The sequence below is a fragment of the Ovis aries genome, chromosome 21 (assembly GCF_016772045.2).
Source record: "Ovis aries strain OAR_USU_Benz2616 breed Rambouillet chromosome 21, ARS-UI_Ramb_v3.0, whole genome shotgun sequence".
NCBI lineage: Eukaryota > Metazoa > Chordata > Mammalia > Artiodactyla > Bovidae > Ovis > Ovis aries.
This window is the reverse complement of record NC_056074.1, coordinates 15,596,039-15,620,400: the sequence shown is the minus strand read 5'-3', so window position 1 is coordinate 15,620,400 and position 24,362 is coordinate 15,596,039. Positions and strand designations below refer to the sequence as shown.

General features: G+C 46.2%; 1 protein-coding gene and 1 long non-coding RNA gene across 3 annotated transcripts; one reads left to right on the top strand and one right to left on the bottom strand.

Annotated features, from left to right (window-relative positions):
- The first annotated feature begins 32 nt into the window (after nt 1-32).
- On the top strand, nt 33-23,171 carry LOC114110119 (uncharacterized). 2 transcript variants are annotated; one of them, XR_009597820.1, is made up of 3 exons: nt 33-714; nt 12,882-19,509; nt 20,725-23,171. It is a non-coding gene; the product is annotated as an uncharacterized LOC114110119 (long non-coding RNA). The 2 variants fall into 2 exon arrangements; XR_003586479.3 differs by having other exon boundaries at nt 12,882-23,171.
- KCTD14 (potassium channel tetramerization domain containing 14) lies at nt 7,455-20,212 on the bottom strand. The gene is made up of 2 exons (XM_042238290.2): nt 20,089-20,212; nt 7,455-14,973 (listed from the first exon to the last, which is right to left on the bottom strand). Exons 1-2 carry the CDS (start codon nt 20,155-20,157, stop codon nt 14,311-14,313), a joined length of 732 nt encoding a protein of 243 aa, XP_042094224.1. The 5' UTR covers nt 20,158-20,212; the 3' UTR covers nt 7,455-14,310.
- Nucleotides 23,172-24,362: the final 1,191 nt, after the last annotated feature.

Sequence of the window (24,362 nt, the reverse complement as noted above, 5' to 3'; positions counted from 1 at the left end):
TGGGTTTGAGTGACGGAGGGAAACGGAGGGTCGGGGGAAGTGCTTCAGTGTAAAGGGCGGAGGTGGAGCTATCCAGAGCTAGAGGTAAAACCTGGAGCTGTGTGAGGATTCTGACTCAGAAGATAACACAAAGAGGTCAGACTGACAGCTCCATCATCCATTGCTGTTCTCAGTATTTGCTGTCTGTCCCCTGTGCTCGCCTTTTGATCGAGCTGTTGCTCAGAAACTGGGTTTGCCTTCTGGTTGTTGTCAAGCCTGAAGACCCAACTAACCAAAGTTCCAAAGAAGTAAGGACATATTACTTGCAGCAAGTAAGGAGAGCACAAGCAATCTTCCCCAAAGCAGTGTCTCCAAACAGCAAAACTGGGGACGCTTTAAGCTAAGTGTTAGTCGCTCGGTGGTGTCCAGCTCTTTGAGACCCCATTGATCGTAGCCCACCAGGCCACTCCATCCATGGAATTCTCCAGGCAAGAATACTGAAGTGAATTGCTGTCCCCTTCTCCAAGGGATCTTCCTGACCCAGGGATCGAGCTCAGGTCTCATGCACTGTAGGCAGATTCTGACCTACCACGGAAGCCTAAGGGTGCATGCAAATTCATTCATGAAGGCGCTTGAGCAGAGGAGAATTCAGCATTGGATTGGGGAGAGGTCTACAGGGCCCAAGCTTTAGTTGATTGAATTCAAGAGGGTCGACATCACCGCTCCATCTTCAAGGTGAGTGGGGAACATTAGTTCTTGCAGAACTCAAAGACATATATCAGATTGTTACATATATCTTTTAAGGAAAAACTGGTTTTTGACTGCAAGGAACAAGAAAACGTATTTCTTTTGTTCCTTCCTTCCCTCACTTCTCTCAAGATAATTAATTAGAGACCTGTTCAAGGACAAGCATTGTGGTCAGGCTTAGATCAAACAATGGCTTAAGCCAAAAATGGCTTTTCTTACATCTTTTTCTAGGGACCCCCCCCCCTCCCTATCTGCTTACAAAGCTGTATGCCACCCCTCCAAACCTCTCCTGGCCTAGGGTACTTTTTCCTGCTCTCTCATTCCAGTTGTTGAAAAGCTACCTATCCTTTAAGGAATCAAGCCATCATCTGATAGCTAGGGGAGAGTGGAAAGAATTCTAAGGCCAAGGATCAAGCAACAAAGCTTCAGGTCACACAACTCAGATGGGATTTGAACCCAGCCAAAACTCTGATTGGAACTTGAACCCATGAGGTGGGACTTGAACCCACTGTCCTTCAGTTAAAATTGCTCACCTTGTATCAGAACCTGAAGCTCAGGTTCTTTATGTCTCAGCACAGGGAGATTTCAGCAAGAAGCAAAGGGATAGGTAAACAGTGGATTTATTTAGAGAAATACACATCCCATAAACAGAATGTGGTCTGTCTCAAAAGGCAAGTGCAACCCTGGGAGGAACAGCCTCCACAGACAGAATGTGTGTCAACTCATAAGATGAGAGGCCCTGAAATATGAGGTGATTAGTTTGTTTATGGGCTGATTAATCTCATAGACTAATGAGTGGGAGGATTATTCCAACTATTTGGGGGAAGGGATGGAATTTCCAGGAACTGGGCCACCACCCACTTTCTGGCCTTTTACGGTTGGGCTCAGAACTGTCATGGTGCCTGTAGGGGTGTCATTTAACATATGCTAATGTACTACAATGAACATGTAATGAAGCTCCAGGTCTACTGGAAGGTGAATCTTCTGCCATCTTGGACCTACTTGGTTCTAACCAGTTTATGTCTTATCCTCAATGGTTATGTCATTCTTTTTATTTGTTTGTTTTTTGGCTGTGACATGTGGCTTGTAGCATCTCATCACTCTGACCAGAGATTGAACCCAGGCCACAGCAGTGAAAGCTTGGAATCCTAACCTCTAGGCCACCAAGGAACTCTCAGCTATTGTCATTCTTTTAAATGTTGTGCCCTGCGACCTTCCCCCCTGCTTCACTACAGCTGGCACTTAATGAACAAGTAGTCTCAGCTACAATTGCAGTAACACCTCACCCAACAAAGATGTAGTGACAGTGGAATGAAATAATGCAGAAATACTTTGGACTATAAAGTGTAGTTCACATGCTGGTGTTAATAAATCCAAGGTCAAGGTTTACATCCTGCATTACACTTTAGCTGCGTCAACTAAAAAGATGCACAACCTGAGAGCTGTGAGCTAAGTTTTATTTGGGGCAAAATGAGGACTACAGCCCAAGAGAAAAAGGCATGTGTGTTCAGTTGTGGCCAACACTCTGTGACCGCATGGACTGTGGCCAGCCAGGCTCCTCTGTCCATGGAATTTTCCAGGCAAGAATAGTGGAATGGGTTGCCATTTCCTTCTCCAGGGAATCTTCCTGATCCAGGGATCAAACCCATGTCTCTTGCATCTCCTTCACTGGCAGGCAGATTCTTTACTAGCTGAGCCACCAGGGAAGCCAAGAGACAGCATCTCAGATAGCTCTGAGAGACTACTCCAAATAGGCAGTGGGGGGAAGTCAATATATAAAGTTTTAGTGAAGGGGGAATTCACTGCAATCAGTCAAGTCACAAATCAAGTGACTAGTGTTTCTGCTAGTCACAAGGAGCTGATATCACCATGGAGGGATTTAGTGCTTTCTAGATGTGAGGAGATGCAAGGATTCAGTCAGTCAGTCAGTTCAGTCATTCAGTCGTGTCTGACTCTTTACCACCCCATGAACTGCAGCACACCAGGCTTCCCTGTCCATCACCAACTTCCAGAGCTTTTTCAAACTCGTGTCCATCAAGTCGGCGATACCATCCAACCATCTCATCCCTGTCATCCCCTTTCCCTCCCACCTTCAATCTTTCCCAGCATCAAGGTCTTTTCCATTGAGTCAGTTCTTCACATCAGGTGGCCAAATTATTAGTGGTTCAGCTTCAGCATCAGTCCTTCCACATAAATATTCGGGAACGATTTCCTTTAGGATGGACTGGTTGGATCTCCTTGGAGTCCAAGGGACTCTCAAGGGTCTTCTCCAACACCACAGTGCAAAAGCCTCAATTCTTTGGTGCACAGCTTTCTTTATAGTCCAACTCCCACATCCATACACGACTACTGGAAAACCACAGCTTTGACTAGACGGACTTTTGTTGGCAAATAATGTCTCACCTTTTTAATATGCTGTCTAGGTTGGTCATAGTTTTTCTTCCAAGGAGCAAGCGTCTTTTAATTTCATGGTGGCAGTCACCATCTGCGGTGATTTTAGAGCCCAAGGAAATAAAGTCTCTCACTGTTTCCACTGTTTCCCCATCTATTTGCCATGAAGTGATGGGACCAGATGCCATGATCTTAGTTTTCTGAATGTTGAGTTTTAAGCCAATTTTTCACTCTCTTCTTTCACTTTCATCAAGAGGTTCTTTAGTTCTTCTTCACTTTCTGCCATAAGGGCAGTGCCATCTACATATCTGAAAGTAAAGTCAAGTCGCTCTGTCGTGTCCGACTCTTTGCAACCTCATGGACTGTAGGCCACCAGGCTCCTGTGTCCATGGGATTTCCCAGGCAAGAACACTGGAGTGGGTTGCCATTTCCTCCTCCAGGAGATCTTCCCGACCCAGGGATCAAACCCAGGTCTCCCGCATTGCAGGCAGAGGCTTTAACCTGTGAGCCACCAGGGAAGCCCGACATATCTGAGGTTATTGATATTTCTCCTGGCAATCTTGATTCCAGCTTGTGCTTTATCCAGCCTAGCGTTTCTCATTATGTACTTTGCATATAAGTTAAATAAGCAGGGTGAAAATATACAGCCTTGACGTACTCCTTTCGCGATTTGGAACCAGTCTGTTGTTCCATGTCCAGTTCTAACTTGCTTCTTGACCTACATTCAGATTTCTCAGGAAGCAGGTCATGTGGTCTGGTATTTCCATCTCTTTAAAAATTCTCCAGTTTGTTTTGATCCACACAGTCAAAGGTTTTGGCATAGTCAATAAACCAGAAGTACACACTTCTCTGGAACTCTCTTGCTTTTTCAGTGATCCAATGGATGTTGGCAATTTGATCTCTGAATCCTCTGCCTTTTCTAAATCCAGCTTGATTGTCTGGTCGTTCACAATTCACGTACTGTTGAAGCCTGGCTTGGAGAATTTTGAGCATTACTTTACTAGCATGTTAGATGAGTGCAATTGTGCGGTAGTTTAAGCATTCTTGGGTTAAAGCATCTGCCTGCAATGTGGGAGATCTGGGTTCGATCCCTGGGTTGGGAAGATCCCCTGGGGAAGAAAATGGCAACTGACTCCAGTATTCTTGCCTGGAGAATCCCACGGATGGAGGAGCCTGGTGGGCTACAGTCCATGGGGTCGCAGAGTCAGACACGACTAAGCGACTTCACTTGAGCATTCTTTGGCTCAAGTGATGCCAAATCCTCTATTTCTTTGCATTGATCCTTGAGGAAGGCTTTCTTATCTCTCCTTGATATTCTTTGGAACTCTGCATTCAAATGGATATATCTTTCCTTTTCTCCTTTGTCTTTTGCTTCTCTTCTTTACTCAGCTATTGATCACTGCCTCCTATACAACGTCAGGAACCTCCATCCATAGTTCTTCAGGCACTCTGTATATCAGATATAATCCCTTGAATCTATTTGTCACTTTCACTATATAATCATAAGGGATTTGATTTAGTTCATACATTGGTTTTCTCTACCTTCCTCAATTTAAGTCTGAATTTTGCAATAAGGAGTTCATCAGATTCAAGAATTGGGATCATGAAATCAGTTCCTGAACATACCCAAATATCTAAAGAGCTGTCCCACCAGTTTCACTGGAGCACAGAGTGCCTGACTCTCCACTCTAAACTCCCTTCAGGGAGTGTCAAAGGTCAGCAACTGCAGCAACACAGGCAGATGGCAAATGCCCTTGTTGTTGTTCAATCACTGGCAAATGCCCTTGGCAAATGCCAGTTTTTAGTTGACAGATGTTTATGGTTTCATTATTTGAAATGAATTAATGTAGGGTGCTTATAAAAAGAAGACTATGGTAGGCAGAGAAGAGTCCAAAAGGCTGAAAAGATGGTTTTTACCCTCAAGGTTCTACAGTCAACTGGAAAGGGAGACACCCAAACTGATCATTAGTGGGCAAAATGTGCTGGATAATAGAGCCAAGTGCTTCAAATAGACCTAACTTCAGGATGCCTCAGGGAAGTTTTACAGAGGAAATGATTTTTAATCTGGCCTTGAAATAGTGAATTTTCCAGAAAGAAAGAAAGGCATCTCAGACTGAAGAGACTACCACAAATACAAATATGTCCAGTGAAATGAAAGGCACTTAGCAACCAGTGCCTTTAATTAATGTTAGTGGCCATTATTTTTTAAAATATTTGTTTATTTGGCTCTACTGGGTCTTAGTTGTAGCATGAGGGACTTTCCATCTTTGTTGCAGCATGTGGGATTTTTTGTGTGGCATGCAGGATCTATTGGTCATAGGGCTTCCCTGATAGCTCACTTGGTAAAGAATCTGCCTGCAATGCAGGAGACCCCAGTTCAATTCCTGGGTTGGGCAAATCCATTGGAGAAGAGATAGGCTACCCACTCCAGTATTCTTGGGCTTCTCTTGTGGCTCAGCTGGTAAAGAATCCACCTGCAATATGGGAGGCCTGGGTTCAGTCCCTGGGTTGGGAAGATCTCCTGGAGAAGGGAGAGGCTACCCACTCCAGTGTTCTGGCCTGGAGAATTCCATGGACTGTGTAATCCATGGGGTCGCAAAGAGGCGGACATGACTGAGTAACTCACTTTTTACTGATCATGGCATGGGATCTCTTAGTTGTGGCATGTGGGATCTAGTTCCCTGATCAGGGATCAAACCCTAGTCCTCTGCTTTGCCTAAGCAAGGAGTCTTAGCCATTGGACTACCAGGGAAGTTCCAGCTATTATTATTATTGTTACCATATTAGATCAAAAACAAGCTGCCAACAATTATAAAACATTAATAAAAAAATGCTGAAATTAAAAACAGTGGTTTCATATTGCTTAGATTTAGGTATACTTACTGAAAATAGCTGACTTAAACTTCTTTAGACAAAGATTTGTATGCTATGTCATCCTGCTGTGTTTTTAAAGATACCATAAATGACAATTAAAAACAACACTCATACAATTCAATTGAAGTGATGACAACATGAATTGATATGACCCAGTCTTGCTGTTGTTGTTGTTGTTGTTTAGTTGCTTAGTTGTATCTTTGCAGCCCCACAGACTGTAGCTCACCAGCCTTCTCTATCCATGGGATTTCCTAGGCAAGAATACTGGAGTGGGTTAACATTTCCTTCTCCGGAGGATCTTCTTGACCCAGGAATCGAACCACGTCTCCTCCACTGGCAGGTGGATTCTTTACCACTGAGCCCCCATGACCCAGTCTACACGTGAACAATTGGCCAACAGCAATCTTAAGATATGTCCCAATTTCAGAGACAGGAAATGCACATTTATGCATCATTGATACAAAGGATTATCATTATTATTATTAGATACGAGACTGCAGGAAGGAGTTTGGTGCACTTAGAAAAACAAAGGGAATTCAGTTCATATTGAGAGTAAACTGCAGAAAGGAAACAGAAAGGAATGATGGAAATAAAGTTGAGAAGCCAAGGCCAGACCGGTATAGAAAAGAATATTCTGCTTTCATTTTGAAATGAAAAACTGTATTGAACTGATGACATTTTTCTTTGACCTTCATTACTGTACATGAAAATACCATGAGGCATCCAAGTAAATCCCTTGGGCTTCAAATAAGGTCTTCCTTGCCCCTATTGTATAACGTCAACTCAATTTCCCCTTGGAAATTGGAGTCGATCACTCAGACTAGTATAGTAATCCTTTCTCTGCCTGTTGGCTCAGCAGGAAGAGCCCAAAATGACCAGGGCAGTGTCATTATATATTTGAATGTAATGGAACAGTGACTCTGTTCTTTAGTGAAACTACTTCTCATTTGGGGACTAAGTACTCCAAATCCCCTGAACATAAGAATTCATAAATTAGTTATTACATGTAAAAGTGACAAGAACCACTCCTACCTCTCAGTTCTGGAATCATGTATTCTAACAGTGGAAGAAACAGTACATATTTTAGTTGTTGACATGAGGCATATACCACAAACCTGTAAGACAGCTTCCCAACTCATAATGTGTTGTCTCTCAGCTCCCACAGTTAAGCCTGCAAAAGCTTGTTACACCTTTTTCTGTTTTTAAATCATAGCTACATCTGAATAATGGGATACCTGGCAAGACCAAGAAGTTTATTTGCTATGTTTTTTTTTTCATTATAAAATAAGCTTCCTAGTCAGAAGCAACGTGTGAAATATCATGAAAATGAATAAGGTATCCATGAATGGTAAGATGGCAGCTACATTACAATTAGATGTTAATTAGTCAGGGTTTTCCAGGAAAACAGAACCAACAGGATTATAGAGGTAGTAAAATATTCAAATAAACAGTATACCATAGACTTGAGAGGCTTATAAACAACAGAAATTTATTGCTCACAGTTCTGGTGGCTGAGAAGTCTAAGATGAAGGTGCTCTCAGATTCAGAGTCTGGTGAGAGCTCAATTCCTGTTCATATACAGCTGTCTTCTCTCCATGTCCTCATGGTTAAAGATGTAAAGGGGCTCTCTGGGATCTGTTTTATAAGGGATCTGTTTTTATAAGCCCATTCATGAGGGCTCCATCCTCATGATCTTATCACTTTCCAAAGGCCTGACCTCCTAATACCTTCTCATAGAGGGTTAGGATTTTAACATACGAATTTGGACATGAGAGAGGGAGTCGATAGCAGTAGAAAACTCAAATCTGAATCTGGGATATGTATCTATTCCTATGTGGATAAATCACCACTTCTTCCTTCCTGGAAAGGATCCAGCATAGGTAGAATAATTTTTTTTAATGGCCTCAATTCTTCCCCTCTCTGTATTTAAATCCCTTTGAAGCTGCTTCCAGTAAGAGATGGAATCTATATCCCCACCCTTTGAATTCTGCTGGCCTTGTGCCTGGCCAGTAAAGTATAGCGGAAGTATTAATAACAGTTTGCTAGTTTTGAACCTAGGCCTCAAGTTCCACCCACACACCAGTTTTGAATGCCTTTTGCTTGGTTTTGGAACCTTACCATTGCCATAAAAATAAGTCCAACCTACTCTGCTGGACGGAGAAGGCAATGGCACTCCACTCCAGTACTCTTGCCTGGAAAATCCCATGGATGGAGGAGCCTGGTGGGCTACAGTCCATGAGGTCGCTAGGAGTCAGACACGATTGAGCCACTTCACTTTCACCTTTCACTTTCATGCATTGGAGAAGGAAATGGCAACTCACTCCAGTGTTCTTGCCTGGAGAATCCCAGGGACGGGGAGCCTGGTGGGCTGCCAACTATGGGATGACACAGAGTCGGACATGACTGAAGCGACTTAGCAGCAGCAGCAGCAGCAGTCTGCTGGAGAGTGAAGGACCACATGGAACAAAGCCAACTTCACCCAGCTGAGGCTATTTAAGATCAGCCCCACCCTAGCTGAGCCACCATCTGACTACAGATGCATAAGTGAGACCAAATAAAACCAGAAGAACTGCCTAATCTATAGGCTATGAGAAGGAATTAATGGTTATAGTCTTAAGGTATTAAGTTTGGGGGTCTGTCACATGGTTAGAGAGTCCCTAAGCTGCTAAACTGCATAGAACCAGCTGGTAAGGAGACAGCAAGCCCAAATGGGCTTAGGCAGCTTATTATTCACAGTGTGGCAGATAGCATGAACTTCACGTTTGTTTTGGTTCCCCGTGACATTTAAACACCGTAAGGGTGATGCAGGTCAATGCCGTGCACAGTACATCTGCAACACAGATGAAGGACACTGAGTTTAGGAAACCCTCAATCTTAAAAGAGGGAATGCTAGCAAACCTGCCCTTTGAAGGGGACAGTATCTTTTTTTCCCCCAACTTCCTTTTATTATACTGGTCAGGAACAAATCTGCCTTCTAACCCAGTGTGAGACTTTTTTTTTTTTTAATTTGCTGTGCTGGGTCTTAGTTACAGCATGCAGGATCTTCACTGCTGCATGGAGGATCTTTTAATTTTAATCGTGGCATGGGAGGATCATAGTTCCTTGACCAGGGATCAAACTCAGGCCCTCTGCATTGGGAGCATAGCATTTTAGCCACTGGACCACCAGGGAAGCCCTTGGGAGGCATTTTTTTTTTTTTAATCACCATGAAATGTCTCCAGGATTGGAGGGTGATACTAGCTTTATTGGGCTTCCCTGGTGGCTCAGCCTGCAATGCAGGAGATCCAGGTTTGACCCCTGACTCAGGAAGATCCCCTGGAGAAGGAAATGGCAACCCACTCCAGTATTCTTGCCTGGGAAATTCCATGGACAGAAGAGCCTGGCGGGCTACAGTCCATGGGGTCGCAAAAGAGGTGGACACAACTTAGCAACTAAACAAGAACAACAACAATGATGAAGTAAACCTGCACCCTAACCCTAAGCAGCTTTGCAAACATCCTCAAACAAAGCTATTCATGCCATTCGCTTAGTGATGCCAGCATTTCTCCCGACAGTTTGTTACAGTTCAGTACAGCTAACTGATTTGCAGGACTATCAACCTACCACCAAGTATCTAGTCCCCCTGTGGGAATAATACCCTATCAGGGACTCAGCGTTGGTCTCTCCTGGTGGACATTCATCACTGACTACATCAGCTTTGTTGAGAAGAAGTCTAAACCAGAGAGCCCATGCACCCCTGCCATCGTGGCCAGCTTTCTCATGGCTCCACTGAGCTGGGGAAAGAGGCTGACTGGCATGCAGAGGTTGGATCATTATGTTCCTTCATTGTTTAAAAAGCCTGTTCTACCTTGGGTGCCCTCTGGTGGGCATTCATAGGAAACACAAGTGCTTTCACCATTCCAAGACGTTCATCGTTATACCAACACCCCAGGTCTTCTTGTCTCCAGTCTTCTGCTGTCATATTTTCCAAGTCTTTGACCAACCAGAAAGGGGCCTGAGCACACAGTACCTAGAGATGAGCCTTCCAGGACACTAAGCATAGCAGAAAAGGGAAAAGAATGAATGGAAAGGGGGGGCCAGGGAAGACAAGGAAAAGAAGCAGAAGAAGAAAAAAAAAAAAGAAGTGCTCCAAGAAAACAGTGAGACCTGAAAACCTGACACAGTGCTATGGACTAGGATGTCTTCATGAAGGCACTCTCAGAGCTTTTACTGTGTTTTTCCTTTGGATTATAATGACAGTTATATTTGGAATGAGTTTTAAGGTTTTCTCCTCTGACTGTAATTTTCTTTAGTTAATGCCAGCAGATCTGAAAAGTCTCATGTTGTTGTTTAGTCACTAAGTCGTGTCTGACTCCTTTGCAACCTGATGGACCATAGCCCTCCAGGCTCCTCTGTCCATGGGATTTCCTAGGCAAAAATACTGGAGTGGGTTGTCATTGCCTTCTCCAGGGGATCTTCCTGACACTGGGATCAAACCTATGTCTCCTGCGTTGGCAGGCAGATTTTTAACCACTGAGCCACCAGGGAAGCCCAAATAGTCTCATGTAAGTGTTAAGTGTTAGTCGCTCAGTTGTGCCGGACTATTTGCGACCCCATGGACTGCAGCCTACCAGCTCCTCTGTCCATGGGATTCTCCAGGCAAGGATACATACACTCCTACAAATGAACAGAGGTGGGTTTTTTCTTTTTTATTGAAGTATACTTGATTTACAATGTTATATTGGTTTCAGGTGTACAGCATAGTGATTCAATGCTTTTATAGATTATACCCCATTTAGAGGAATTACAAAATAATGACATTTCCCTGTGTCATACAATATATCTGCTACTTATTTTCTATATAGTAGACTGTATGTCTTAATCCCATACCCCTATTGTTGCCTTTTCCCCTTCCTCTCCCCACTCTTAACCGCTAGCTTGTTCTTTGTATCTGTGAGTCTGCTTCTGTTTTGTTATATATATATTTGTTTGTGTTAGTTTTTAGCTTCAAGATACAAGTGTTAGAATATTTGTCTTGGTCTGTCTGACTGATTTTACTAAGCATAACACCCTCTAGGTCCATCTAGAGTGTTCCAAATGGCAGAATGTCATTCTTTTTAATGGCTAAGTAGTATTCCATTGTGTGTGTGTGTGTGTGTGTGTGTGTGTGTGTGTGTGTGTAGACGCACAGACATCTTTTGTATCTATTCATCTATTGAACACTTAGGTTGCTTCCATATCTTGGTTATTGTAAATAATGTTGCTATGAATATTGGGGTGTACACATGTTTTGTTTTCTTCAGATTATATACCCTGAAATAGAATTGATGGGTCATACGATAGTTCTATTTTTAGTTTTTAAAGGAACTTCCGTAACATTCTTCATAGGAGTTGCACCAATTTATATTCCCACCAACTGTGTGAGGATTCCCCTTTCTCCACATCTTTGCCAACATTTGTTATTTGTGGTCTTTTTGATGACAGCCATTCTGACAGATCTCAGGTGATATCTAATTATGAATTTAAAAAAATAATTTTACTTAACTATTTGACTGTGCTGGGTCTTTGTGGCTGCACAGGCTTTTCTCTAGTTGTGGCGAGCGCGGGTTACTCTCTAGTTGTGGTGCACAGGCGTCTCACTGCAGCAGCTTCTCTCATTGTGGAGCACAGGCTCTAGAGTGTTTGGGCTTCAGCAGCTGCAGTGCATGGGCTTAGCTGACCCTCGACTTCTGGGATCTTCCTGGACCAGGCATCAAATCCGTATCTCCTGCGTTGGCAAGTGGATTCTTTACCACTGAGCCACCAGGGACCCCCTCATTGCAGTTTCGATTTACATTTCTCTAATAATTACTGATGCTGAGTATCGTTTCATGTGCTTGTTGGCCATCTGTTCATTTTCTTTGGAAAAATGTCTATTCGGGTCCTTTGCCCATTTTTTAATTGGGGTTTCAAAGTCCCTGATGCTGGGAAAGATTGAGGAAAGAAGGAAAAGAGGGCATCAGAGAATGAGATGGCTGAATGGCATCACCAATGCAATAGACATGAATTTGGGCAAACTTTGGGAGATGGCGAGGGACAGGAAGGCCTGGTGTGTTGCAGTTCATGGGGTTGCAAAGAGTTGGACATGACTGAGCACACACACACACAGAAGTGTGGCAGGAATAGGGAGGAAAGAAACTAGTAGAAAACAAATACAATCTACTAGTGAAAAGCCTCTAGTGATAGGGTGACTAAGACACTTTTAAGAATAGATATGCCCAATATTAAATTTGAAGTTATTTGCATTTCTGTGTGGTAAACTCCCTTCCCTTTATTTGCCTGTTATGTGAGCAAATAGCTGGTGCGAGTGGCATCTGTAAAAATTAAGGAAAAGATTTGAGTGTTAACTCCGGGTAAGCATTGTGTAGAACAGCACAACAGGTTAAGAAATCTAGTTGATCCCAATGCTGAATGAATCTAGCAGGAGCAGAGAACCAGAACTGACCATAAGAAGACAGGCCCTCTTGGAATGTGCAGAAATCTTGGGGAGGACATTGATCTTTCCATAATTCATAAAAGTGAGATTTTAAGCAATCCTAGTTAGATCTTATGGAGCAGAATGTTTTTCTGGAATCAAATCTCAGAAGTATAATTACTGATCAAAGGGTATGAATATTTTTCTGGCTCCTTTTGAATAATGTTGAATTAATTCATGACATTAAGTTCAAATAGACATTTAGCATTTTTCTACTTTAAACTGTCAGCCATATCAAATACAAAAAAAAAGAAAAATACAGAATAAGCTTTGAGAATAAAAAATATATACAAGCAGATGCAGTTAATGAATTAAAATGCTCACTGAAAATAACTTTGTTCTGAGAAATTTTATGTTTAAATTTGAAATTTCCTGATTCAGTGTTAATTCCTTACAGCTTGGCAGTTAAACTTGACCTTCAGTCCCAGGGAACCCAGGATGGCTGGTAGTCAAACTAGGTAAGGAATGGACACCAGACTTGAACTTGGAGAAGGATGAAGGTTTCCTCCTTAAAGTTACCTAATGCCTTTGGTTAAGAAGTAGAACCTGAGAGAGTTTCTTGTTTAAGTGGCTTAGTGAGGATGTGTTCTCAAGTGAAGCGGAGTGAGGAAAGCAGAGTAAAGTTGAAGACGACCACTAAACAGGAATGTGGTGTCCAGCAAAGGCTGACTTCAGCCTGATCCCACAAGGAGCTCTAAAATAGGAACCATATCAGACCTGTTCCTCCTTGAGGTGAGGGATCAGTCTTCTGAACCTCCACACAGTGAGATGGCAATTCTTTCCTAGAGCAGGTCTCAAAATTAGGGTGCATCATAATTACCTGGAGGACTTGTTAAAACAGACTGCTGGACAGACTTCCAGAGTTTCTGATTCCGTAGGTCTGAAGTAGGGACTAGTGAATCTGTATCTCTAACAAGTTCCCAGGTATCGGGGATGCTGCTGGTCTAGGAACCACACTTTGAGAACTGCTGCTCTACAGAAGAGGACACTTAGGAGGTTTCAGCAGCCAACACTCACAGCACCCAGGATAGAAGATCTGAGCGGCACTGACTCCAAGTGCTAACATGGTATCTTCCTCATGAAGGCAGACACCAGGGCTAGGAGACTGGACCACAAGCTGAGGCTGGCTGGATTACATTTTTAGATCTTACTGTCTAGATTCATGACATCCTATTAATTTTCTGCTGTCATCCTGCATCTCCAGCCAAAGCGCTGTTGAAACATTCCAACTCGTCTCCACATTGCTGTTAGACTTCAGGGGAGGGTCTGGCAGGTACATGAGACTTTAAAGAGGAAACAGCTGCACCTCAGTAGGCAAGTACAGAGGAGTCAGTTGCAGTGGATGGCAAGAACCCCAAGAGGGAAACAAATATTTGGTGGCAAAACTCAACTCGACCAACTTTGATGTCTATTTGTTTTTTTGTTTAAATTTTATTTGTTTGTTTTTAGCTGCACTGTGTCTTCGTTGTGCACCGGCTTTCTCTGGTTGTGGCAAGCTGGGGGGTGGGCTACTCCCCAGCTTTCGTGGGCAGACTTCTCATTGTGCTGGTTTCTCTGGTTGCTGAGCAGACCTCCAGAGTGGCAGGCTCAGTAGTTCTGGCCCACAGGCTTAGTTGCCTTGCAGCTTGTGGAATATTCCCAGACCAGGGGTCAAACCCATGTCTTGCATTGGGAAGGTGGATTCTTAACCACTGGACCCCTAGGGAACTCCTGTCTGTTGTGTTTTGGTTTGTTTTGTTTTTTTAAAGAAAGATGGCTCTTTAAGGCAACTTTTAATTTCATACTTCCTACCACAGCCCATAACATAGAGCCCCGGCCCCTGGGGATCACCACCAGCTGAAGCTGAACGTGTAGAAGTAGTCGGAGACCTTGGCTGGTAACGGACTGTTGTGTGAATAGCATACCTGGTACCCTCGGGCCTTAATGTCCATGTTCAGGCAGTCCAGGAGGTCACTGATATCCAGGGCTGCCTTCCAAGGCCCAAATTTGACCACTGACCTTTTGTTCGCCTCCAGGGAGCGCAGAGCGTCTGCGCAGTTTGCATCCTCCTTCTCGTTCCGTACCAGGCACACCAGGACTCGGGAGCAGCGCGCCGCCACGGCCTCGGCCCGCGCCAGGCGCACCATGAGCTCCAGGTTCTCGCTGTAGCCTGGCACCTGCAGCAAGAACTGCTTCCGCGCCACCTGCTCACCGAAGATCTGTGGCGTGTCCTCCAGGTGTTTGATCAAGGGCTTGATCTCGTAGTGCTGAGCCTCACGGTACACCTCTGGGATGTGCTGGGTGGGCAGCTGCCCACTGCGCAGATATTCCAGGATGGGTCCAAAGTAGGTGCCGCAGCGATCGATGAAGAAGCGTCCCTCGGCATCCAGGCAGGCCTTGGCGGGGCTGGAGAACATCTCTGCCAGCTTTGAACCTGGGAATTTCCTCAGGGTGCCCAAGGTGGTGGTATAGAACTCACCCCCCACGTTCAGCTCCACGACCGGAGATTCCTGGGGGGCACAAGAGGCAGAGTGACCAATAGCGCCACCTCCAGGGAGCTCATGATTTATTTTCATCCAAAGAATAATACCCTACAGAAGAGTTGGACACGACTGAGCGACTTCACTTTCACTTTTCACTTTCATGCATTGGAGAAGGCAATGGCAACCCACTCCAGTGTTCTTGCCTGGAGAATCCCAGGGACAAGGGAGCCTGGTGGGCTTCCGTCTATGGGGTCTCACAGAGTCGGACACGACTGAAGCGACTTAGCAGCAGCAGAATTTAGGGGAGCCAATTGGCTTCAGCTTACTGGAATGTCCGTCTTACAGAAGGGGGTTCTATTCATGCTACAGAGAGTAGGCATTTTAAGGAAGGCAAATATTTTGGTTTGAAATAAGAATACCGAATTCAAGCATTTGAATTTTCTCATTTAGGTCGCATAATATCAGTGGAGGAAGCTGCTGTGAAGCAAGTTGCAGGGACAGTACTGCTAAAGTGTGTGGCCTATGGCAAGACTTTTCCCTTCCTTAGGCCTCAGATTCCTTATTCATAAAATAAGGATTTGGGGCTTTTGTAAAGACAGGAGTTCCTGACAGGAATGCTTCGATATAAGATATAATTTTTTTTTTTAAGGCATTGGGAAAAGGGAGAAATGCGTTTTCGACCTTTTAGAAAGGTTAAAGAAACCATACATAAATTCAATCCAGGAACCATTTCTTTCTTACTGTGTGTCCGCATCCTGTGCTGGGAATGGTGATAAAAATTCTTATTTCATGTAGATCAGAAGTTCTGGCTGCAGTTGGCATGACATTAACAAACAGAATTTGTTTGATGGGTACTTTTTCAAAATAAGGGCCCATGGGATTAAATAACAGGAATATCCTTGGTGGTGACAAGGTCAGTAAAACCAAATACAGCAGGTGTAAAACTGCCTCATAAATGGTAACGTATGGTGCAAACATAAATTAGATTTAGCTGTCCATCAGAATTTTTAGAGGCCTCTTCTCTCGGGCTGAGCACTAAGAATGTGGGTAAGACCCACGCGGTATCTGCCTGGAGATGCCCACAGGCCAACACAGACAGGGACTTGAAAAGAAACTGAGGGTCAGGCTTCATCTGGGGGATACTAAGTGCTGCCCCACAGACCTAACAAAAATGCCCGAATACTCCATTAGTGATTATTACACATGAGGTGATACATCAGTTATTATCCTTACAAACCAGCTTCCTGAACACCTTTCATCGTTTAAAATCCATTCAGTAAAGCATGTTTGCACCTACTTTGTGTCAGGTAGCTGGAACAATGAGGAACAAGCAGACCTCCCCTCACGGTCTACTAACTATGTAAAGTTAACTAACTCCACCTTCACAGCAATCCTGTGAAGAACGTAGTAAACCCCCATTTTCCAGATGAAGAAACTAAGGCTTACGGAGGTGAGATTTAAGTTGCTCATGATCAACCAGTTATTAAGTGATAATGTCACAGGATTTGAACTCAAATCTGATTTACCCCGAAGCTTGCACTTAGTCATTACAGAAGTTAATTTTCAACCTTCGAACACCTCCACTCTTCATTTCCTTGTCATCCAACAAAATGTAGGAAGGACCTATTCCATCCAAGCCTTCTCTTAAGCAGATGAACATGACAGTTCTTGCCCTTGAGGAGCTCACAGAGGAAAGAAGGAAACAGATGGTTTCAATGTGTAGGTGCTGAGGGGGAAGACCCAGGTAAAAGGGATTGGCTCTTTCTGTGGACGAGTGCTGGAGGTTGTTAGGGAAGGTCTCCTAGGGGATGCGATGGCTGTTGGTGTGGAAAAGATCTACAGTGTTGAAGGGAAAGCTGGATTTCCAAACTGGAGACTTAACTACAGGTCATTGCAGGGCCAGGGGTATAGGAATGTCCTTCAGTCTGATTTAGGTGTGACTTCCTTTTCAACTTGTCTGTGGGCTCTACCTCTAAGATTAAAGTACCGGAATTAAGAGAGCTCAAGGCAGCCAGATTTCGGGGGAAGAACCAAGTTGCCATAGCAACAGCTTCTACCAAGGGACAGTTATGCTAGCTGGAATGGAGAAGGGAGAAAAGAGGATGCATTCTGACAGCAGCCAAACAATTCAGCCTTGAGAAAAATAAGCCCAGGACCTGTGACTCTCTCCTTTTCCCATAAAACTCCAGGCTCTTTGGCAAGGGTGTTTGGTTAACGCAAATGTGGTTCTGTACACCAGGAAGTTAGATGAGAAGTTGCAGACTCTAACCCCTGAGTGGACTGATGATGGATTCTCCTCACTCCTCTACCCCTGAAAGCTCACAGGTGGTCTTAACATCCCCACATTACAGGTAAGGAAAGCTCAGGAAGAAGGATCACCCAGTCAGGAAGTGAGAAAGTCGCTGTGCTGTGTTATAAGTTGCTTCAGTCTTGTCTGACTCTTTGCGACCCCAGTGACTGTAGTCCATCAGGCTCCTCGGTCCATGGGATTCTCCAGGCAAGAATACTGGAGTGGGTTGCCATGCCCTCCTCCAGGGGCTCTTCCTGATCCAGAGGTTGAACTGTCTCTTATGTCTCTTTCATTGCCAGGTGGGTTTTCTACCACTAGCGCCACCTGGGAAGTGGCGGCTGGGATCAAATCCGTGTCAGTCTGACTGCAGGACAGTATGAGTGCTCTACTCCCACCTTCCCAACACCCAGTCCCACCGCTGCCAAATTATCAGCTATGATCCTGGGGCATCTCACTTCCTTCTCCGGGCTTGAGTGTGTTAGTTGCTCAGTCATGTCTGACTCTTCGTGACTCCATGGATTGGGGCCCACCAGGCTCCTCCATCCATGGGATTTTCCAGGCAAGAATACTGGAGTAGGTTGCCATTCCCTTCTGCAGGGGATCTTCCTGACCCAGGGATCGAACCTGGGTCTCCTGCATAGCAGGTAGACTCTTTTTACTGTCTGAGCCACTCTGAGCTTAACCTTAGTCATCTATGACATAGGGAGGCAAAATGGATGAAGAGAACTCTGAGTCTCTTCAGCTCTGAAAATTTAATGAATCCAATCACTTCAAATGTTGTTTCTGAAGCTCATTTCCAGATACTAAACAAAATAGCCCCCTGCCCTGATATCTTCATCCCCATTTCTTTAACATCCAAGACCCGGGCCCTGTTCCCAAGCTTCTTAATTCTGTCCCTTTTCCCTCCTTGTTTTCTAAAAACGCCAAACCTCTTTGGGAATCCCAAACCTCCTACGTCATCCATGAATACTGCTGTATTTGTTTCTAGCAGATAAAGACTTCTTTCCCATCCCTCTTCTAGACTACCAGCCCTTCCTTACAGCCCCTCCTCCCCACCTGTTCTACCCAGTCACCCTGCTGAAGCATTCCTCAATGGGCAAGTCTGACCTGTGTGCATTGGCTGGAGACATGTGGGTATCAGACTAGTGCTGGTACACAGGGATGAATCAGACAGGCCCAACTCTAACTCCACCAAACATTCATACATTTCCTTACGTCACTCTTAGTCTAGTCAGTGGAGGGACATCTCCAGTCATATGTCCCCAAGCCCCAAGATCTCTCCCCGCACCACAACTTGGACATTTTCCTGCCGCATCCTGTCTTAGTCATCTGAGCCAGAAACCTAGACTGTAATCTTGCACTCTGCTCATGTCCTCAACCTCCCCACACACAGGTAATGAGGCACTAAATCCTGGGGATTCTAAATGCCTCGTCAGATCCACGGCTCCTGGCTTCCTGGAATGTCCTCACCCAATCCAGTCTCAACTCTGAAACCAGAGCAGTTTCTCGGAAGTGCAAATCTGATCTAGTCACTCCTTGCATTAACCACTTCTGTGATCCCACATATCTTTAAAGGTAAATTCTAGACTCCTTAACGAGGTTTACAAGGCCCTTTGTAACCCTGACAATCAACTACCAGAGCCAGTACTGGTCTCCCTTCCCGAGCCAACCAGAGCATGCTGGGCCCCACTGTCCGCAGGACGTCACTCGCTCACCACCCACGGTCCCATCACTCAGCCCACTCAGCCTTCAAGTTAATTGCTCTGGGAATTTTCTGGATGGGTTGTCTACTTGTGATTTTAGAGGCCCATGTACTTCCCTCGTCATGGTAGTTATCGCTCTCTTGTAATTTTGTTCCTTCATCTGAATCCCCCACTACCGTAGAAGGCTCCTAAGGGAGGACTATTCCCAGATTCATCTTCGTGTTACCAGTACAAATTGCAGGGCTCAGCACAGGGGGCTGCTCAATGTGTCTGTTGAACTGAACCGCACTTACCCTCAGCACTGACTCACAGGAGCGCCCTGCGGTTCTAATAAAGGCCAGTCTTGCCCTACTTAGCATCAGGCGTGGTCCAGGCTTCCTCCCTCTTCTAGTAATTAATTCAGACATTTATTGGGCACGTTGGGTGGCCACGCCTCTGACCAGGTGACTTTGTCAACAGCCAACAACAATAAGGCTGTCATCACCTGACTGGAAAATGCCACAGTCGCCCCACGGCTTGCTCTGCTTTCCCTTCCTACAAGCCTTGGAGATGGCACCTAGCCCGGGAGAGGTGAGAATGCTCTGATACTAGAGTGCACTGGGCTTTTTCTTGATACTCCCCTTTGGTCCCCACTCCCCCTCCATACCCGCAAATCCTGGGAGGAAACAGGCAAGCAGGAAGACTCAGGAGCCAGCCAGAGGGCAGGGGTTCAGGTTGCAGAAGGGGTGCGGTGGGAGGGGGGGCGGTGGACGATACTCGGGCCCGCCCCCAGTGGGGGCTTCTCCCACCGGCAGGAGGGGTGGGGCAGGGAAGGAGGAGGGGCAAGCCAGAGGGGCTGCGAGAAGAGACACAAAGCAGACAGGGAGGAGACCACACAAAGGCCGCCAAGCCGGAAAGAGGGCAACCAGGAGCTGCTGGACTGAGCCGGAACCGGCGCCGAGACCGGGGCGCTGCCGGAGAGAGCGAGGCGGCAGGAACAGCCCAGGTGGAGAGCCCCCAGCCGCAGGCCGAGAGGGGCGCGCACGAAGCAGGGGAACCCAGACCTGCGGGGAGGGAAGGGTTAGAGGGCCCTGGAAGGAGTGAGGAAAGGGAGGGCGGCGGGCCCGGAGCCGCGCGGGTTTGCACGCCCGTTGCGGGCTTCGCACTCACCGTCCGCCGGCCGGCGAGGGGCGCGGCCCGGCCGCTCGGCCGTGAGTCGGGCGCCGAGGTCAGGCTCATCTCCCCCGGCCCCGCGGGCGCTGGCCCGTGCGGGCTACTTGTGGCCGGCCGAAGTGCACCTGGCTCCCGCCCGGGGGTGGGGGAATCCTACCCAGGGTGTGGTGAGAGCCCTGATTGGGCTGCAGTTGGCCGTAACACCCTAGGCTGGTCACTGCCCCTCTCGTGTCTGGGTTGCTGGACAGCCAAATGGGGAAGGGAGAGGGAACTGACGTTGACTCCCTGGACGCTGTCCACTCAATACAGTCGTGGGGGTGAATGATAAGAAACACCCATTTTACAGGTAAGAAAAGTGAGTCTCCAGGGGACAGTGGATTATATAGTCACCTCAGATCAGCTGCTGAACGTGCAGCACATGCTAGGTACCTGCTGTGTGTGTTATTTTGCTGGTAAAATATAATCCTGGTGATCCGGGATTATTACTATATTATTATTAAAGAATCTGCCTGCCGATGCAGAGAACCTGGGTTCAATCCCTGGGCCCCCCTGGTCCGGGAAGATTCCACATGCCCCATGGCACCTAAGCCCAGGGGCCACAACTAAGCAAAAGATTTATTTACTGTGCTCTAGAGCTTGGCCACCTCATGCGAAGAGTTGACTCACTGGAAAAGACTGATGCTGGGAGGGATTGGGGGCAGGAGGAGAAGGGGACGACAGAGGATGAGATGGCTGGATGGCATCACTGACTCGATGGCCGTGAGTTTGAGTGAACTTCGGGAGTTGATGATGGACAAGGATGCCTGGCGTGCTGCGATTCATGGGGTCGCAAAGAGTCGGACACGACTGAGTGACTGAACTGAACTGAACTGAAGAGCTTGTGAGCTGCAACTGCTGGAGCCCACGGGCACTAGAAGTCCTCCAGTCCCAGCTAGAGAATAGCCCCCTCCCCCAGCAACTAGAGAAAGACCCTGCACAGCCACCAAGACCCAGTGCAGCCAAAACTAAATAAATAAAACTTAAAAAAATTAAAAATAACTATTAAAAAAATATTCCTTATGAAGTGGGGAATAACTCTTCTGTAGTATAGGCCTGCATAGTGACCTTCCAAAGAGGACAGTATGGAAAGAGAGGGGAACAGAAGAGTAAATGCACAGTGGAGAAAATGACAGAGACAGCTTTGCCAGGTGATTATCCAGGTGATCAAGGTCAATAGCAGGAGTCAGAAATTATGATGATAATGTATATCCTTGATAGAGTGTGATGAAAATGGCACTTTTTCTCGGTGATCCTCTTCCCCAAAACCCACGCATCCATGCATGTTAAGTCACTTCAGTTGTGTAGCCTGCCAGGCTCCTCTGTCCATGGGGTTCTCCAGGCAAGAATACTGGAGTGGGTGGACATGTCATCTGCCAGGGGAACTCCCCGATCCAGTGATCAGACCGGGTGTCCCTTGTGTCTCCTGCATTGGCAGACAGATTCTTTACCACTGCAACACTTGGGAAGCCTCTCATTATTTATTAAGCAGTTAAAAATAAACATCAGAGCAGTGTATACTATGGGAATTCAGTAAAGACATAAACATAAACCTCATGTAAATTTATACCTATTTATGTGAACATATGGGCTTCCCTGATGGCTCAGTGGGTAAAGAATCTGCCTACAATGCAGGAGACACAGGAGATGTGGGTTCAGTCCCTGCGTCAGGAAGATCCCCTGGAGGAGGGCATGGCAACCCCACTCCAGTATTCTTGCCTGAAAAATCCCATGGATAGAGGAACCTGGCAGGCTACAGTCCAAAGGGTCGCAAAGAGTCAGACATGGCTGAGCACAATCACACACATGTGAACGCATACTTAGAAAAGCGTAGAAGGAGGCACAGTGAATGTTACCGTCAGTCATTCCGTACGAGTGGGATAGAAATAGAGAGGGGAAATTATTGATTAAGAAATGTTTTTCTTGGGCTTCCCTGGGGGCTTTCAGTGTTAAAGAATCCACTTGCTAGCGCGGGAGACGCAGGTTTGATCCCTGATGCGGGAAGATTCCACATGACACAGAGCAGCTAAGCTGTGTGCCGCAACTACTGAGCTGTGCTCCAGAGCCCAGAAGCCACAGCTTCTGGAGCCCTCGTGTCCAAGAGCCTGTGCTTCACAACAAGAGAAGTTACTGCGATGTGTTGTGTACACCACGACTAGAGAGTAGCCCCTGCTTGCTGCAACGAGAGGAAAGCCCACATGGCAACGAAGACCTAGCTCAGTCCAAACAAGGAAATAAATCTGTAAAAAAGAAATGTTTTTCTTAATACCTATTTATATTGTGTCACTAGTTGCAGTGGACATGAAAAAGTATGAAAGAGCAAAACAAAAGAAAACACAATAACAAACGACAAGCACAAGGCAGCCCAAGAGGAAGTCAGCTTTCCAGTTTGAGGGATCTGGAAAGGCTTCATGGAAGAAGTGGCCCATAAGCTGGGTCTTGAAGCAGGGAGAGCTTTGTTGAGAGAAGCCTTCCAGGCACTCCTCCCAGCAGAGGGGTCAGCTGTGCTAGGGAAAGGAGGGAAATGAAAATGACATGTGTTGAGCACCTGCACTGAACACAGACTCTTGTATAAGTTCTTCCAAGCAGTTAGACCTACTCTATAGATGAGGGAGCCAAGGCTCAGGGAAGTTCAGTGAGTGGCCAGAAGGCCACACAGCTGGTAATTGACAGAACCAAGCTTAAACTCCATGTCTTTCTCACTCCAGAATTCTTTATGTGACTGTAAAGAATTGCTTTGTATCTGTGGCCTGAACGTTTGTCTCCCTCCAAAAGCCACATTGAGACCTAATCATCAATGTGATGATGTTAGGTGGTGCCTTTGGGAGGTGATTAAGTCATGAAACAATGGGATTAGTGCTCTTGTAAAAGAGACCCCCAGGGAGTTCTCTGGCTCCTTCCTTCCACCATAGAAGGACTCAGAAAGAAGATGGCCATCTATGAACCAGAAAGTGGGCTTTCATCAGACACCAGATCCGCCAGCACCATGATCTTCTACTTCCTAACCTCCAGAATGGTGTGAAATAAATGTTCTTTATAAACCACTCAATTTACAGTATTTTTGTCATAGCAGCCTGGATAGATTGAGACACTAGGTACAAGTGTATACCTTGAATGCTATGACTTGCAAACAGGATTGAACCACGGGGAGGCAGCTGTGACCTCCTCAAAGCAGGCCTCCCTGCCTGCCGCATCTGGCTTAGGGAGCCTCCCGCAGGCCAGGTCGGCTCTGCCCAGCATATGAAGCCCCTTCCCCTCACATTGTCTGACTCCTCCCAGAGGGCTGATCAGCTGAAAGGTCACCATGGCAGAAAGGAGGGCTGGACACTTGGAGGGGCAGTGAGCACTTCTGACACCATCAAGAAGCCTGGGCTCTATTTCCGGTTTCTCCCCCAGCTCCAGCTGCCCTGAAACGACCTACATTCCTATACTTTCTTGAACTTTGTTAATGCTGTTCCTTGTGCTCAGAATGCCTTTCCTCACCAGCTCCTTCTCTCTGGAAAACTACACAGCCTTTAAGACCCAAGTCAAATAGCCCTCTTCTTCCTTTTATATCCATTATCACATTTGACCCTCACCATTCAAAATAGGAATTAGCACCTCTATTCTACGTATGAGAACCCCAGGGGTCCCAGAGGTGAAGTGCCTCTTTCAGAATCCTTCAGTGCCAGGGGACAAGAGACCGACCAGGTTTCCAGCTGTGGCTCTGCCGTCCACTTGTAACCTCGGCCAGGTCCTTGCCTGTCTCTGGGCCTCGGTTCTCCACCTGTAACATGGTGGGGGTTGGGATATCGTTTGAGACTGTCTCTGTGAAACTGTCTTGCTTAATGCTATGGCAACAAAGGAATTCAAACAGTACCTTGGTGTTGCCTACAACTGGATCTTGTTTCCCTTTGGCCTGAATCCAAGAGCAAGCACTGCTTCCCTCTGCCCTCCTCTTTGTTCTTCTTCCTGAGACAAAGCTGCCAGCCCCTCTCCTCTCCAGGCTGCTGGGCTTCGGGCCAGCCGGCCGAGTGGCAGCTGGGACTCAGATGAAAGGGCCCTCAGAGGGCTGCCTGTGGCAGAGTGCCCAACCCAGCCCAGCCCAGGCCTGGCAGCTCTGGGCCCAGCTGTCGTCCGAAGCATCCTGCCACCACTCCCGCACAAAGCTCCCTTTGTGAGTTCCGTGGTGGTGGAGACCCCTGCCAACCCACAAGGACCCTCTTCCCTTCCCTCCGCCCTACACCCTTTGAGGA

Coding starts and splice junctions, on each gene's coding strand:
- KCTD14 (XM_042238290.2), bottom strand. CDS start 20,157: ATGAGCCTGACCTCGGCGCCCGACTCACGGCCGAGCGGCCGGGCCGCG. Junction 14,974..20,088: donor CCCTCGCCGGCCGGCGGACG/GTGAGTGCGAAG, acceptor TGTGCCCCCCAG/GAATCTCCGGTCGTGGAGCT.